Consider the following 18,134-nt stretch of genomic DNA (forward strand, 5'->3'; position numbering starts at 1 on the left):
TGCATTTAGTGGTCCCTGAGGTTCAAAAGATAGGGGACTCTTGGACTAGAAGACCTCCAAGGTCCCATCCAACCCAATTCTGTGCTCCAAGAGAAACAATCTCCACTCCCCTACTGATACCTTCAAGCTAGATGAACCTTACCTAGACTAGAACTTCTGGTTCTAAGAGCAAGGCTACAGCAAATCACAGTTGAGTTGTTCCTGAGAAAACTGCACACTGCGTGTTATTTTTTTCAAACCTCAACCGTAGGCATTTGCATACGGGGCTGAAGAGGCTCGAAAACAAACCATACATTTTCATTTCTCCGGGATGCAGATCTTTCCGTCTAAATAAAAAAACATTTGAAACGAAGAAGGAGGCTGCAGCTGAATCAGGGCTGGCAATGCACCTTGCTGGCAATTTTTCATCACACTCGCTTTCATCTCCATTATTCTGAATGTCAGAGAGCTATTTTAAGTACCAGCTTAGTTCAGCTTAAAACAGGTATTAAAATATCTAGATCAGAGAGGGATGTATATGTTTTCATAGACAATGTATATAAAAAGCAGCTTAGCTTATTTAGCCTAAAGCAGATGTTTCCCCACCCCACTCGATTATGAACAGTGCGATAGTGAGGAGCGGATGCCAACAGAAGGCAGCCGAGTCTTTTTAGCGTGAGCAAATCATAGGTGCGCCCGACCGCTGCTCACTAAGCCGACTGAAATACAAGAATATGTTTCTAATGCAGCCCCAGTTTGTTTCTGTGAGGGTCGAACAACATTTCCCAGATAGGGAGTGTCTTAGCAATAGCAATAGCAGTTAGACTTATATACCGCTTCACAGGGCTTTCAGCCCTCTCTAAGCGGTTTACAGAGTCAGCATATTGCCCCCAACAATCTGGGTCCTCATTTTATCCACCTCGGAAGGATGGAAGGCTGAGTCAACCTTGAGCCGGTGAGATTTGAACAGCCGAACTGCTGAATTGCAGTCAGCTGAAGTAGCCTGCAGTGCTGCACTCTAACCACTGTGCCACCTGTCTTCCGTGGCAGCTCTACATTTCTCTTTCTTTGCCAACCTGAAACAGGTTGTCAAACCTTCTATTTTAGACAGCTCAACAGCTGTCAAACGAAAAGCAATGTAAACTGGCTGACCAACCGCACTCAACGTGTAGTCCTCAATGGAACTGCATCTACATGGAGAGAAGTATGCAGTGGAGTACCCCAAGGCTCTGGTTTAGGTCCAGTACTCTTCAACATCTTCATCAATGATTTGGATGAGGGAATAAATGGGGAATTCATCAAATTTACAGATGACACCAAGCTGGCAGGAATAGCCAACACTCCAGAAGACAGGCTTAAGATACAGAAGGATCTTGAAAAAATTGAACATTGGGCACTATCTAACAAAATGAAATTCAATGGTGAAAAGAGTAAGGTTCTACATTTAGGCAACAAAAACAAAATGCACAGGTACAGTATAGGTGGTACCTTCCTCAATAGTAGTAACTGTGAGAGGGATCTTGGAGTCCTAGTGGACAACCATTTAAATAGGAGCCAGCTGTGTGCAGCAGCTGCCAAAAAAGCCAACACAGTTCTAGGCTGCATTAACAGAGGGATAGAATCAAGATCACCGGAAGTGTTAATAGCACTTTATAATGCCTTGGTAAGGCCACACTTGGAATATTGCATTCAGTTTTGGTCGCCACGATGAAGAAAAGATGTGGAGTCTATAGAAAGAGTGCAGAGAAGAGCAACAAAGAGGATTAGGGGACTGGAGGCTAAAACATAGGAAGAACGGTTGCAGGAACTGGATATGTCTCGTTTAATGAAAAGAAGGACTAGGGGAGACATGATAGCAATCTTCCAATATCTCAGGGGCTGCCACAAAGAAGAGGGAGTCAAACTATTCTCCAAGGCACCTGAGGGTAGAACAAGAAGCAATGGGTGGAAACTAATCAAAGAGAGAAGCAATTTAGAACTGAGGAGAAATTTCCTGACAGTTAGAACAATTAATCAGTGGAACAGAAGTTCCCTCCAGAAGTTGTGAATGCCCCAATACTGGAAGTCTTTAAGAAGATGTTGGATAGCCATTTGTCTGAAACGGTACAGGGTTTCCTGCCTAGGCAGGGGGTGGGACTAGAAGACCTCCAAGGTCCCTTCCAACTCTGCTATTGTATTATTGTATTAAATCTTAGCCGTATTTCTCTACCAGAGTAGAACCAGTGGTAGGTTCCTACCAGTTCGGACTGGTCAAACCAGGAGTGATATGGTGGCCTGGTTCAGTGGAACTGGAAGTGACCCAGGGCTGCCACACCCCTGAAACGGTTTCCCGGTCACCACCACTGCCATCTTATTTTGAAGTTCTGCAAAGGACATTTTAATTGAACTGTGCATGCATGCATGGCGCGCATCCAGAGTGCACATGAGCGAACCGGCAGTAAAGCTGGCCAGAACTCACCCCTGGATACAACCTCTCAGGGAGTCCTCCTTCACCACCTTTTTTTGATTTGGAAAACCAGACATAAAGAAGTAGAATCCCGGGGTGGCGGGGGGGAATCTCTTGAGTGTGGTTGCTGTTGCCCAAGTAGGTAATGCCGTCAGTATAATTGGTGTATGGATCTATCTGACTAGGTAACATCACAGAGCAATGATGAAATTACCTAGTTAGGTAACGAAACATCTGCAAGCAAGAAACCAAACTCACGGAGCCCCAAGTTTTCACGGATCAAGCCTGAGCTACAGATATTTCTTTTCTATTCAAAAATGAAAGTATAGGGTTGGAAAGATATTCAAGGGTAATCCTTCCCTTCTCCTTTTCTTCCCTTCCCGTCTTCCTTTCTCTTCCCTTCTTCTTCCCTTTCCCTTAATCTTCTTTTCTCCTTCCCTTCCTTCTTCCCTTCCCTTCTCCTTTTTCCCCTTCCCTTCTCCTTTTTCCCTTCTATTCTCCTTCCCTCCCTTCTTCCCTTCCCTTCTCCTTTTCTTCCCTTTCCTTTGCTTTTCTCTCCTCTTCTCCTTCCCTCCCTTCTTCTTTCCCCTCCTCCATTTCTTCTCTTTCCTTCTCTTTTCCATTCCCTCCCTTCTCTTTCCCTTCTTCCCTTCCCTTCTCCTTCTCTTTCCCTTCTTCTCTTCTCTTCCCCTTCCCTTCCTTCTTCCCTTCCCTTCTCCTTTTCTTCCCTTCCCTTTTCTTTCTCTCCCTTCTTCCCTTCCCTTCTCCTTCCCTCCCTTCTTCCTTTCCCTTCTCCCTCTCTTTCCCTTCTCCATCTCTTCCTCCTTCCCTTCCCTTCTCCTTCTTCTCTTTTCTCTATTTCAATCTCAATAGTAAGAGACTTAATTAACCTCTCACTAAGTAGCTTCTCAAGGTAGACTGAATTAATTTAGCAACCATTAAAGATTAGATCTGTTTGGAGCTAAATCAAACTCCCTTCTGATTTCAGAGCAGGTGAAAGGGTTTGCGAAACACAGTTAGGCCACCTCTTCCCTCCTTCCTTTGATGCAGTTAATTCCAGTATGCAAACAAGGCCAGTGCAGAAATAGATTCAGCTGCCAAATCATCTCCAAACTTGTGGAAACAATATCTCTTCTCCCCCATTCCACTCTTTCTGTTAAAGCTCTGATAATTTTCCTACATTGGACAACAATCATTTCAAACCAACCCTGCTACTTGTGGGCAAAACTGATCCTTAACTTCAGCATGCTTCTCCAAAATGTGCTTGCAAGGTGAGTGATTATCCTTCAAGCTGTCTCTTGGGACATCCCCATTGTCTTGGCCAAAGGTCTTCTCTCTTCTAAAAATGGTGCACTGATCTTCTAATAGAATAACAGAGTTGGAAGGGACCTTGGAGGTCTTCTAGTCCAACCCTCTTCTTAGGCAGGAAACCAGTGGTGAAATTATTATTTTTTTACTACCGGTTCTGTCGGCATGGTCCCCTCACACATATGTGCTAGTCGTTCCTGACTCTAGGGGGTGGTGCTCATCTCCGTTTCAAAGCCGAAGAGCCAACGCTGTCCGAAGACGTCTCCGTGGTCATGTGGCTGGCATGAGTGCCAAAGATGCACAGAACGCTGTTACCTTCCCACCAAAGGTAGTTCCTATTTTTCTACTTGCATTTTTATGTGCTTTTGGAACTGCGAGGTTGGCAGAAGCTGGGACAAGTAATGGGAGCTCACTCTGTTACATGGCACTAGGGATTTGAACCACCAAACTGCCAACCTTTCTGATCAACAAGCTCAGCGTCTTAGCCACCATGTCCCCTACAGTAGCCTACCAATGTAATATTTTCTTAATGACCCAAATAGCCAGAAATCTAATGGAATCTCTCTCTCTCTCTCTCTTCTTTTATACATAATCTTTATTATACTTTTTACAAAACAAAACATAAAAATAATATTCAACATCCATTCTTCCCATTCCTAAGACATCATTATATCTCCTTTTGTTTAGCATCTTATATACTTTCCATTTGTTTTTCATTTGCAATTTCCTCTTTACATTTATCATTTCTATAACTTGATATTTACATGTATCAATATTCTAGCTCTCTTTTTAAATCACCTGCAGTTTTCAACATTTTCTTTCCTATTTTCCCGGCAGAATTATTAAGAAAAATTTCTAGGTTTTAATCCCTATGGGTTCTTTTTTTCCCCAAAACCTCATTTTTCTTTTTCTTTTTCCTGTCTTTCTTTCACACGTACACACCAATGCTTTCTCCAGTCGATCCTACATTTTCATCAGCGTTCTGTCAGCTTTGATTAGAGCAAGCAAACTAGAACTTTGAAGCACCGAAACCCTCTCAAATTCCTCATTTCCCCCCTTAATTCTAAACATTGCTGACAAAGCAAAAGACTCAAAGACTGATGTATCGATAAGATGACAAGGAATGCAGCCCTATTAGACACATTAATTATCTGGCCTTCGTCTTGACATACTTGAGACTCCATCATTTTCTCTCCAATAACCTCTGAGGTCACAGACTGAAAAATTGTGGCTGGTTCAAATCCTCATAAGTCAGTTTCAGATCTGAGCAAGAATAAGGAATAAGGCTCTAAACTCTACCCTTAATTCTGTACTTGAATTCTAGTACCTTTTTAATTTTTATCTCCTCTTGCTCCCTCCTCCTCTTCCTCCTCCTCTTCTCCTCCTCCTTTCTGTCTCCTTCTCCTTTTCCTCCTCCTCCTCCTTTTCCTTCTCCTCTCTGTCTCCTTTGCCTTCTACTCCTACTTTCCTTCTCCTCATCCTCTCCTCCTCTCCTCCTCCTTCTGCTCCTCTACTCCTCCTCTCCTCTCCTCCTCCTCTCCTTTTACTTCTCCTCCTCCTCTCCTCCTCCTCTCCTCCTGTCCTCCTCCTCTCCTTCTCCTTCTCCTTTTCCTTCTCCTCTCCTTGTCCTTGTCCTTCTCCCGCTCCTCTCCTCTCCTCCTCCTCCTCTCCTTCTCCTCCTCCTCCTTCTGCTCCTCTCCTCTTCCTCTCCTCTCCTCCTCCTCCTCTCCTCCTCCTCCTCTCCTCCTCTCCTCCTCCTCTCCTCCTCCTTCTCCTTGTCCTTGCCCTTCTCCCGCTCCTCTCCTCCTCCTCTCCTCCTTTCCTTCTTTCCTCCTCTCCTCCTCCTCTCCTTCTCCTTCTCCTCTCCTCCTCCTCCTTTCCTCCTTTCCTCCTCTTCTCCTTCTCCTTCTCCTTCTCCTTGTCCTTCTCCCCCTCCTCCATTTCCTATCGTTATCATTTTAGGATGGCATAAATCTCAATATCTCACAAAATATCCCAACAAGAATCCTGAAAGTTAGTAAGCCTCAGTTAGTAAGCTGGAGAATTTAGTAATCAAATTCCACACGCTTTCTATGCGGCTTGAGTTTGGACAACCACCATTTGACACTTCATCTTTATGTAATGTACTTCTTCAAGTATCAAATATTCATCACAGGCTTCAGCAGGGGGATAGCAGCACCTAAAATAATCTTGCTTGAAGGTTGGAAGGGTAGAATTGGACGGCACAATTTGAAGAGCAAGGGAGGTGCTGCAGACAAGAACATGTATAATAAATCACCCTGGAAGGTTGCACTGGGAAATAGATTCCAATTTGCAAACCAAGAAAATTCACGGATTTAGCCATGTAAGCCTCTATAGTTTGACTCAACTTGAAGGAGACGTCATCTTCTTTCTTTTTAAAAAAATGTTGCTAGAGAACTTTGGAATCCCAACTTACCCAGTGGTCATTTTGTTCGGGCAAAAAAGAGAATGTTTTTGTGCTGTCTTAAGCAGAAAAAGACCTTTCAACCTAAGACTTTGTGAGTGCACAGAAGCAAATGGTAAAACATGCATCCTCTTGACACAATTTGATCTCCCTCCTTTACATGCATGCAATGACAATGAAAGCCAAATTCAAAAGGGTGGAGCTTGTGATGTTGCAGTGCCTCCCTCCCTCCCTTCTTCCCTTTCAGTCATCTCCTCCTCTTCTCTTGTCCTTCCTTCCTCCTTCCCTCCCTTCTTCCCTTTCAGTCATCTCCTCCTCTCCTCTCCTATCCTCTTGTTCTTCCTTCCTTCCTTCCTTCCTTCCTTCCTTCCTTCCTTCCTTCCTTCCTTCCTTCCTTCCTCTATTTCATTCATCTCCTCCTCTCCTCTTGTCCTTACTTCCTCCCTCCCTTCTTCCCTTTCAGTCATCTCCTCCTCTTCTCTTGTCCTTACTTCCTCTTTCCCTTCCTCCCTCCCTTTCTCCCTTCCTCCCTCCCTTCTTCCCTTTCATTCCTCTCCTCCTCTTCTCTTGTCCTCCTTCCTCCTTCCCTCCCTTCTTCCCTTTCAGTCATCTCCTCCTCTCCTCTTGTCCTTCCTTCCTTCCTTCCTTCCTTCCTCTATTTCATTCATCTCCTCCTCTCCTCTTGTCCTTACTTCCTCCCTCCCTTCTTCCCTTTCAGTCATCTCCTCCTCCCTTCTCCCCTCCTCTTGTCCTTCCTTTCTTCCTCCCTTCCTTCTTGCTTTCATATTGTGTTTAAAAAACAACTATCTAACAAACATTAGATATGGCAAACATATCTAATACTCTTTCCTTCTCCTATTTTCCCCACAGCAAAAATCTTCCCTCCCTTCTTCCCTTTCATTCATCTTCTCCTTTTCTCTTGTCCTTACTTCCTCCTTCCCTCCCTTCTTCCCTTTCAGTCATCTCCTCCTCTCCTCTCCCCTCCTCTTGTCCTTCCTTCCTTCCTTCCTTCCTTCTTTCTTCTATTTCATTCATCTCCTCCACTCCTCTTGTCCTTACTTCCTCCCTCCCTCCCTCCTTCCCTTTCAGTCATCTCCTCCTCCCCTCTCCCCTCCTCTTGTCCTTCCTCCCTTCCTCCCTTCCTTCTTGCTTTTATAATGTGTTTAAAAACAACTATCTAACAAACATTAGATATGGCAAAGATATCTAATACTCTTTCCTTCTCCTATTTTCCCCACAACAAAAACCTTGTCAGGTGAGTTGAGTTGAGAGAGTGTGACTGGCCAAAGGTCACACAGCTAACTTTCGTAGCTACAGTGGGATTACAACTCATGGACTTCCCGTTTCTAGCCTGGCGCCTCAAGCGTGGGAACCAAAGGAGCATCATTGTGGTTAGAATGTACAAGAATAGCTACTCCCCAGTGCAATGGCCTTTTTCTTATTTCATTTTGCTTTCCATAAAATACCCTATTAATTGGGTACGCACAACCAAACAAATTACGGTTACCTTTTCCTGACAACGACTTGCTTTAGATTTCAGGATGGTGTTCGGCGGATGGGTCAAAACAAATTGAGTTTTTGTGCGATGTGGCACCCAAATAAATCTGGAGGTGATGCTGAGACGTCTATTAATTCCAGCACATTAATCAGAGCAATGATTTTCTTAGCTGCTGCTCACAGCTACTCCGTGGGTACTGATTTACCGAACGATGGTAAACAATGCTAACCTAATGAGTGCGAATTAGTTCTGAGTGATCGAAAATGACGGCATAGAAATGTCAGTTTTTATGAGGATTCTGTTGGCACAATGACTTTAACAATGCAATTTTTGCTAGATTTCTCAGGAAATGTAGGTAGGTGAACGTAAAAATTCCACTCGCTGCCACTCCTGATTTCTCTTTCAAGGGCCTGGAGCAAATATACAACCCTCTTTGTCTCTCTTGTAGCACAAATGTGGTCAGTGCTGCCACAACCAGCCGGATAAGTTTCTCTGCTTCTGGGCAACTCAACAGAATTCACGTGGTTTCCACTGCCTTGGGATTTTATTTGGCTACAGAATCCTCTCTACTAATTTGATCCAAAGTGACTGTTCAGGTGTATGTGTCTAGGTGTGTATGTGCAAAGACAATCCTGGGTTAAGCAGAAAGGTCAGGAGCCAAGGTGGGCTGACCTGTCAGGTTCTACGCAAGCATTGCTTTGAAGAAAATGTACGGTGGCATTACAGAGCTCATGCCAACTAAAGGGATGGCACGCAACTCCGCTTCATGCTCATTGTCCTGACCTGGGCTTCCCAAGAGCCTGAAGCAAACTCCTTGTCCTGGCAAAAAAAAACCTTTTATTAATTTGCGTGAATTCTGCTCAATCACGTCCAGCAAAGTGTTTCAAAGGAGGGTTTACAGTCACAGACCTTATCTGGCTCAAAGAGTTGACAGGCCGATATCTGCAAAACTTGGAGAGTTACGAATCAATTAAGCGAACTAATTGTTTCCTGCAAACTCCACTCCCCTTTCGCTCCTCTTTTATTTCCTCTGCGAGTGGCCATTCATCGTCTACCTCTGGCCTTACTCCCAAGTTGACCCCTGTTCTTTAGCTGTTCCCTTCGTCTGGCAATTCTGTGCAGTTGCACACTGGGAACAGGCTCCAACTGTTCTTCTGCCTCATTGATGTTTGACTCTGAAGGCAACTGATAACTGGCATATGGCTCTGGCCCCCCCTCTGCCTCCGACACAGAGCCCTCCTCAGAGCCTTCCCCAGACTCCAGGATTGGCCCATATTCCTCCCTAACCTCCTCACTGTCTGAATCTCCTGCCAGCTCTGTTGGCTACTGGCGGGCCACAACACACATTTACTTGCTCGGTATAAATATGCATTCCTCATACTCTAGCTGCATTTCAAGCCTAAAGATTTTAGCATGGACTATATTAAACCTATGGCAAAAAGAAACATAACCCATTTCCTGGACAAAATGGTGGAATAGCAGATTGTACTTTCAAGAGAAAAAGTCCATGAAGCAACCTTCTTAAAATGAAGAACTGGTGAGTCCCTGACACAGGTGTTCTCCTGTGTTCTCAGGTGCCTTGGATAATAGATGACTCCCTCTTCTTTGTGGAAGCCCCTGAGATATTGGAACACTGCTATCATGTCTCCCCTGGACCTTCTTTGCATTAAGCTAGACATACCCAGTTCCTGCAACCGTTCTTCATGTGTTTTAACCTTCAGTCCCCTAATTATCTTTGTTGCTCTTCTCTGCTCTCTTTCTAGAGTCTCCACATCTTTTTTACACTATGGCGATCCAAAATTGAACGCCATTCAATTCCTTTTTCTTTCCTAGCCAGTCAAATATTGCAGGACAGGAACACATAAACTCCCATTTCTCTTTTGCTTTTCCTACTTTCTTCTCTTGTTGTTTTCGCACTGCTGCAAAATCTTATACAACAAGACGTCGACACCAAAGCTCTGGTGCCAAAATCCAGTGATTACAAATTATGGCTGTAGCCTTTTCAAACAAGTGTTTTACCAGAAGGCAGATTTCTTTCTTTTTTTAAAAAAAAACAACGATGAAATGTCAATAGCTCTTTTAAAATCGAGTTTGTCTACAAACTAGAAATCAATGGAACCTGAACACAAACCTATTTAATCCCATCAACTTCCACATAACTAACAACACAACTGCAACTTAAATGAATTACTTGATAAGGTCATCCTGAGTGCAATTAACTTAAGCTCAATTGTTCAGTTTGGGTAATCAAAAAAAATAAAACATCCTTTCAAATTGTCCTTTATCCCCTTTTTTCCATGCTGTTATCCTGCCAACAGATGAAGATGATGATGATAATGATGATGATAATGATGATGATGATATTAAGTAAAAAAAAATTATCGCAACCAAAAAGTCATTTATAATTGGTTATTCAGTGGAAAGAAATTCACAAAAGTATTGAACTGAATGGTGAATTCACTGTTTTGGTGCCAATACATCAAAGCATGTAGGCATTCAAAGAACGGCTGGATTTAGGCGACAATGTATATAGAGCTATAACAATATTACACTTTCAAGATGCTTTGTGTTTACATAAAATATTCTTTAAAAGGAATATAAATTATGGGAGGTTCTGTATGAGAAAGTTTCACTGTGTAACTTTCTACAGATATGTAACTACTGAAAGTAAATTGTCTCTGTGAGTGTTCATACACATACATTAATGATTATTTATCTGATAGTGAGCCACTTTGATTGATTGATAGATGGATATGTGGCAGAATATTGGGTCTTATTAACAGCATTTTACTTAGGAAGAGGGTGAGACAGATTCCTTGATTTTAGGAGACACACATTTACTAAAGAAATTCATCAAGACTGCAGCTGAGCTGAACTTAAATTTTAGGCCCCACCTCGCAAATTCTCAGAATTAATAAAAAAACGTCACAAAATAGCGTCCTTCAGTTTGATGGGGAGCACAATCCCCACACTTCCCTTGAAGGCAGAGATGGCTAGACCAATTCTCAAATACAGCTCATCTGTCTGGAATCCGTACTGCATATCGGACATTAATGCAATTGAGCGAGTCCAGAGATATTTCACAAGAGTCCTCCACTCCTCTGCTCGCAACAGAATACCCTACTCCACCAGGCTTGAAATTTTGTGCTTGGGCAACCTAGAACTACACCGCCTACGATTGGACTTGTTATCCGCTACAATGTATTACCAGTCAATGATTACTTCAGCTTCAACCACAATAATACAAGAGCACATAACAGATACAAACTCAATGCAAACAACTCCAACCTTATTTGAAGAAAATACGACTTCAGCAACAGAGTGGTCAACGCCTGGAATGCCTGATTCAGTTGTTACATATTCAAATCCCCATAACTTTAACCTTAAACAGTCTACTGTTAACCTCACCCCATTCCTAAGAGGTCTGTAAGGGGTGTGCATAAGCACACCATCGTGCCTATCATCCCTGTCCTACTGTCCCCAATTATTCAAACCCATTTCATCAACAGTCATGTTTATTCTTATTCCTATTATTTTGTAAATGATTGACAGCTTCATGTCAGTGGTGGGATTCAATTTTTTTTTAACTATCGGTTCTGTGGGCATGTCTTGGTGGGCTTGGTGGGCATGGCAGGGGAAGGATCCTGTAAAATCTCCATTCTGTCCCCACTCCAGGGGAAGGATACTACAAAATCTCCATTCCCACTCCATTCCAGGGGGAAGGATATTGCAAAATCTCCATTCCCACTCCACTCCAGGGGGAAGGATATTGCAAAATCTCCATTCTGTCCCCACTCCAGGGGAAGGATACTACAAAATCTCCATTCCCACTCCACTCCAGGGGGAAGGATACTGCAAAATCTCCATTCCCTCCACACTCCATGGGAAGGATACTGCAAAATCTCCATTTCCTCTCCACTTCAGGGGAAGGTTACTATAAAATCCTCATTCCCTCCCCACTCCAGGGGAAGGATACTGAAAAATCTCCATTCCCTCCCAATCAGCTGGGACTCTGGAGGCAGAGAATATATGGGGGCAGGGCCAGCCAGAGGTGGTATTTACTGGTTCTCCAAACGACTCAAAATTTCCACTACCGGTTCTCCAGAAATGATGAGAACCTGAGGAATACCACTTCTGCTTCATGTGGTTAAAGTTTGGTAGCACGCATTCTTCAATTTGTATGCGGCATTTACCCACTTTAAAGAAAGCTCTTTTCACATCATGGCCTAGTTTTCTTACAATGGAGAAGACTCTGCCTTCCAGTTTTGAACTGAACAGAAAAGCAGATGGGAGAAAATGAAATTTGGCATGCTACTCTGGGGAAATTGTGAAGCGTTTGCCCCTAACACGATATAGTCAGAAGTCCTCTGGCCGAAGAAATTCACCACACACCCTCCACATTAAGAAGGGCACAGACCTTGAGGAAAGGGGAAGAATCTAACTTAATATCCGTTGCTCATGGCACATTTCCAACGCCAGCATTGACTTGAATGCCAGCATTTCTAAAAACTTCGCTTCCCCTCATAGAACAGACGACTATAAGTGCATTTAGGTTAAGGAAGTTCACAGAAGACCATCAACTGAGTCGAGAGACAAAGTATCTGCTTGTAAAAACCAATTAGGAGAACATCTTTTAAAAGAAAATAATAAAAAAGGGCGGTTGGATGAGATCAAAAGTTCAGGAAAGCAGAACTGTCTTTCTCTATGGTGAACCACCAAATGATTCTGTCCGCTTTCAAGGATGGTATTAATGCAAAGGATGACTTTTCCACGGTCGTTTATCCTGAGACATGACCCATTCTGAACAGACCCTGTTTTAGATTATGGCTTATAACGATCTACCTGAGCAATTGGGATTCGACTGCTTAAAATTGTTTGTAAGGACATAGAAATGTAAATGTGTCCCCTGTTGGCCCTCTCCAGCTCCTGCCAGGTGACCCCTAAAGGACGTGATTTATTCTAGCCACTCTCCCTATCTCAATGAACACTAAATCCTTGTTGTTGTTTTTGTGAGTCAAAACACTTAGCAATCCATGTGTACACCTTTTTGGTTTAGAAGGTAGGTAGGTAGGAAGAAGGGAAGATAAGAAGGAAGGAAGGAAGGAAAGGAAAGGAAGGAAGAATGAAGGAAGGAAGGAAGGAGAGACAGATGAGGAAGGAAGGAAGGAGAGACAGATGAGAAAGGCAGGGAAGGGAAGCAGAGACAGATGAGGAAGGAAGGGAAGGGAGGAAGGGAAGGAAGGAAGGAAGGAAGGAAGGAAGGAGAGACAGATGAGGAAGGAAGGGAAGGAAGGAGAGACAGATGGGGAAGGGAAGGGGATGGAGGAAGGAAGGAAGGAAGGAAGGAAGGAGAGACAGATGAGGAAGGGAGAGAAAGGAAGGAAAGAGACAGATAGGGAAAGAAGGAAGGAGAGACAGATGAGGAAAGAAGGGAAGGGAGGAAGGAAAGGAAGGAAGGAGAGACAGATGAGAAAGGAAGGGAAAGGAGGAAGGGAAGGAAGGGAGAGAGGAAGGAGAGACAGATGAGGAGTGAAGGGAAGGGAAGGAAGGAGAGACAGATGGGAAAGGGAAGGGGAGGGGAGGAGAGGAAGGAAGGAAGGAAGAAAGGAAGGAAGGAGAGACAGATAAGGAAAGGAAGAAGGAAGGAAGGATAGTGGAGGGAGGGAGGGAAGGAGGGAGGGATTGTGTGGTATATATTTTCCTCTCCTAAGCACTTTATGAAAGTAAAGGCCCATTGTCACATTTAATTACATGCACACTCTAATTTTTCAACTTACATAATTGGATATACAGACATGCACACAGGCACCCACCCACATAAGAAATAGGGCTTCAATTTAATTCTAATAGCATTCCATGAGCAAGCAAGTAAAGTAAGTAGATTTTCATGGCTTTTATGGAAATTATGGGTTAAGGATTTTTTTTTCCAAGAATGGTAATGAGCTACACAGTAGAAATGGATAGGTAACAAGCAGGAAAATGGGACTTTTATATTTCTATCCAGGGCCAAAATGTAAGCCTGGTGCTTTCTTTCTTTTTCTTCCCTTTCTTTTTTTCTTTTTTTTAACTGTGAGCAACTTCAGTATCTTTTACCCCTTCCAAAAATACATCCCATCAAGTATTTATAATTCTGTAACTCAGATCCACCAAAAAGGCCTTTTCTAACTCTAATATTTTATTATTCCTACTAGAGGTATAGGAAGCTTCCATAATATTTACAGCAGGATCCCTGTTTCACTGAATGAATATGTACTTTTATAGGTTTCCGGCAATGTAATGGTTATTTCTCTTTAGAAGGAAAGACTATGAGGTCTAGGAGCATGCATGGTTAGGAAAGGTTAATAATCTGAATTACTTTCAGCATATTCACATGCACTAATTCTCAGGGGGGAAACCAAGACAGTTGAAGGAATGCTGCATATCCGGGAAGGGAAGGGAAAAGATGGGATGGGATCAGTGGTGAGATTCAGCCAGTTCACATCTATTCAGGAGAACCAGTTGTTAACTTTCTAAGCAGTTGGGAGAACCAGTTGTTGGAAGAAATCTCCTTTTGGTTTTTCCCACTTTACAGGGCTAATCCTGTAAGGAAGCCAGGAAGGAAACATTCTGGTGTTGTTTCTAGCCTCATCTTGATTGCCCTGCTTACAGAAACTGACTCTCCGGTTAACCCTTATTACATTGTAAGAGCTAAGGCGAAGCGCCCATCAACATGAGTGATGTTGAGTTGGCCACACCCAGATGGATACATGACTACCAAGCCCCGCCTACCCAGCTGGTCATTAGGGCAGAGAACCAGTTATTAAATTATTTGAGCCACTGGATGGGATGGGATGAGAAGAGAACAGGGAAAGAAAGGGTTGGAAAAGAAAGGAAAGGAAAGGAAAGGAAAGGAACGGAACGGAAAGGAAAGGAAAGGAAAGGAAAGGAAAAAAATCAAAAACAAAATGAAGAATGCACTAAAAAGATAAAAAGAAATAGAAAGAAACTTCCAAACATTAAGTCCTAAGCATTTTTTTTTCTGTTTTGTGCAAAAAGGGCTTTCTGCACAAAACAGCCATAAATGCAGATCCTGTCCCAAGGCCCCCGTTTCTGATAATCTCCTTTTTGCAGATTTAATATCAGCACCAGTAGGTGCCTAAACGAAACCAGCAGAAAGCTAAACAAATCTAAAAATAAAAACTAATTATTAACAACGTGAGGTTTCGAGCAGAAAATCAATGCACCTGTCCAACATCTGTGGCAAGTGTTTTGGGGACTTGGCAGAATTCCTGTATAACAAATTCACACCAAGTAACAATCCTTCCTCATATCACTTCAGCAACAGAGTGGTCAATGCCTGGAATGCACTACCCGACTCCGTTGTTACATCCTCAAACCCTCACAGCTTCAACCTCAAACTGTTTACCGTGGGCCTCACCCCAGTGGTGGGATTCAGCCAGTTCGCACCTGTTCGGGAGAACCGGTTGGTAACTTTCTAAGTAGTTCAGAGAACTGATTGTTGGAAGAAATCTCCTTTTGTTTTTTTCCACTTCACAGGGCTAATCCTGTAAGGAAGGCAGGAAGGAAACACTCTGGTGTTGTTTCTAGCCTCATCTTTATTGCCCTGCTTACAGAAATTGCCTCTCCGGTTAACCCTTATTACATTGTCACAGCTAAGGCGAAGTGCCCATCGACCTTGAGTGACATTGAGTTGGCCACACCCACCCAGTCACATGACCACCAAGCCACACCTTCCCAGCTGGTCATTAGGGCAGAAGACCGGTTGTTAAATTATTTGACTCCCACCACTGCATCACCCATTCCTAAGATGTCCATAAAGGGTGCGTACATAAGCACACCAGCGTGCCTACCATCCCTGTCCTACTGTCCCTATCTATTTGTATTCATCACTTTCATTTATATCCATGTTTATATTTATATCTGCTATCTTGTACATGATTGATATACTAATGACTACAAATACAAATATTGGATGGAGACTCGTGGTCGCACATAAATGTAACGAAAGAATAATGGGGAAATGATTATTATTATCCCTTCTACTTGCCTCCCTTGTACCCAAATAATTAAATTGTCTGTGGAGATTCTAACTCCCCCAGGTCCTGGTCATCCCAAAGATGTTTTTTTCAAGAGGCAATTGGACTTCCTGGTTTTTCTTTCAAGACATTTTGCTTCTCATCCAAGAAGCTTCTTCAGCTCCAGGATGAGAAGTGAAACTTCAAAGAAAAACCAGAAAATTCAGTTGCCTCTTGCCATTTGGTTCAGCCAAATTCATTGCACTGGTTCCATGTGTTGTATGTTGTGTGGTGTTGTGTGTGTGTGTGTGTGTGTGTGTTTACCTTATTGCTTGTCCAATTGGTGTTATCTGCAATCAAAATACAGTAGGGCCATACCATGGCACAGTTCAACATTTCTTACTACAGGTTCTGTGGGCATGGCTTGGTGGGCATAGCAGAGGAAGGATACTGTAAAATCCCTATTCCCTCCCCACTCCAGGGGAAGGTTACTGCAAAATCCATATTTCCTCCCAATCAGCTGGGACTCAGGAGATAGAGAATAGATGGAGGTGGAGCAGTCAGAGGTGGTATTTACCAGTTCTCCCAACTACTCAAAATTTCCACTACTGGTTCTCCACAACTGGTCAGAACCCCACCTGAATACCACCTCTAGGCTATACATGTATGCCTGCAATCTCTTTCTCCAACAATCCAATCCCATTCCATAGCTCTCTAAATTAGATGGAAAATACAGAATGCTCATTGTGTGCAAGCCCTAACATATAACAGCAAGGCAGCGTCTTACCTGACCTTGTTAGGGATAACCAACTTGGAGTGGATAAAGTTTCTTAGGTGGAGTCAGAACAAGGAGTTGACAGCTACTCTCATTTGGGGCACCGTGAGAATGAGAGAGAAGATGGTGTGTCCAAGGGGAAAAACCTATAGGAGGAAGTAATGGTGAACAACATTTCACAGGTTGTGCTATTTTAGGAGGGGCTCCCAAATTAGGCCATACTCAGAATGCCCACCACCAAATGGTAAAGGACATTGAGACTATTTCTCTGGAAGCCATATTTTATGTTGGGCCTTCAGGCCTGCCACATTTTCTACTGTGGGAAAATGGGAGTGGGGGGGGGTTACATAGACTATGGGTGATATATAGTCAAAATAACATTCTTTTCTCAGAGAGTCAAGGACATCTTGCCCTGCACCTGGAAGGGTGTGTCTAAGAGGCATCTCCATTCGGGATGGTGCCTGATTGGGCCATGTGATGGACATGTGGGTGCTGGGCAGGGACTTGAACTTTCAATTGGGTGGGGAAAACCTGGAAGCTTTCAGAGTTGGGTTTTCCCAGATGTGCCCATATGAACATCTCTAATAAAATGGAACTTTGAGGAAACACAACTCTCGGAGTCTTCTTTCATTGGGGGTGTTACTTGGAATCCTGACATTAACCTGAATCCCCTTTAACAACTCTACCAGCTTCTCAGAACTCCAGGGTGCTGTCCGGGGTGCTGATCCCCAAATGTGACACTCTCTCCTGAAACGCTTTAACTGAAAGATTGAAGATTTTTTTTTTCCAGAGAGGAGATATGGTATAATGACATTTGAAGGACTCATTGTTATTGGAGTGACATGGTGGCTCAGTGGCTAAGACGCTCAGAAGGTCGGTAGTTTGAAGGTCGGTAGTTTGAATCTCTAGTGCCATGTAATGGAGTGAGCTCCCATTACTTTCCCCAGCTTCTGCCAACCTAGCTGTTCAAAAGCTCGTAAAAATGCAAGTAAAAAACTAGGGACCCCCTTTGGGGGGTAAAGGTAATGGAGTTCTGTTTCCCTTTGGTGTTTAGAGAAGCCGGCCACATGTCCACGGAGACATCTTCGGACAGTGCTGGCTCTTCAGCTTTGAAATGGAGATGAGCACCACCCCCTAGAGTCAGGAACGACTAGCACGTATGTGCAAAGGGAACCTTTCCCTTTTACCTTGACCTATTGTTATTGGAGTTACTCAGGTTGTAAATCGGCCCACTGTATATGAATCAGGTATTGCCAAAGAGGAGTGGGTACTCATTGATTAACTGAACCTAGACAATCATGACCTTCTCACCTTTTTAAATTGGAAATATTGGAAATTATGAAGAACATTTCCTTGCTATCAGCTAGGATTTTGAAGGTTCTTGGTCGAAGCTGCTGATGAAAGCCATCCTCCTGTTTGAGAATCAGGTCAAAAGCCTAGATTTTGGAATCTGTTGTCCTGCAACCAAGCTCCGAGAACACCAAAATATCTACCCTTCAATTCTGACTACCTACTATAATTGGTTGATTGATTGATTGATTGATTACATTTATATGCTGCCCTTTTCCCCGAAGGGGACTCAGGGCGGCTCACAATTCAATCAGGGAAGGGGGTACAAACAGGGGGATAAAAAAGACAAGACATAACAATACAAAATTTAAAAACACACAACAACCATACCATTCGAG

General features: G+C 43.3%; 1 protein-coding gene across 4 annotated transcripts in view; it reads right to left on the bottom strand.

The window, feature by feature from the left end:
* The window catches only part of PCDH17 (protocadherin 17), a 224,317-nt gene that overhangs the window by 95,534 nt on the left and 110,649 nt on the right, over positions 1–18,134 (bottom strand). The window contains exon 4 of one of the 4 annotated variants that reach the window (XM_032226888.1): positions 16,459–16,592. The exons of the other annotated variants lie outside the window; for them this stretch is intronic. Within the exon in view, the coding sequence (XP_032082779.1) occupies positions 16,468–16,592 (125 nt within the window). The 3' untranslated portion in view covers positions 16,459–16,467. The remainder of the gene's footprint in view (positions 1–16,458; positions 16,593–18,134) is intronic. 4 annotated transcript variants of the gene reach the window in all.

Source organism: Thamnophis elegans, chromosome 11 (genome assembly GCF_009769535.1).
Source record: "Thamnophis elegans isolate rThaEle1 chromosome 11, rThaEle1.pri, whole genome shotgun sequence".
Classification (NCBI taxonomy): Eukaryota; Metazoa; Chordata; class Lepidosauria; order Squamata; family Colubridae; genus Thamnophis; species Thamnophis elegans.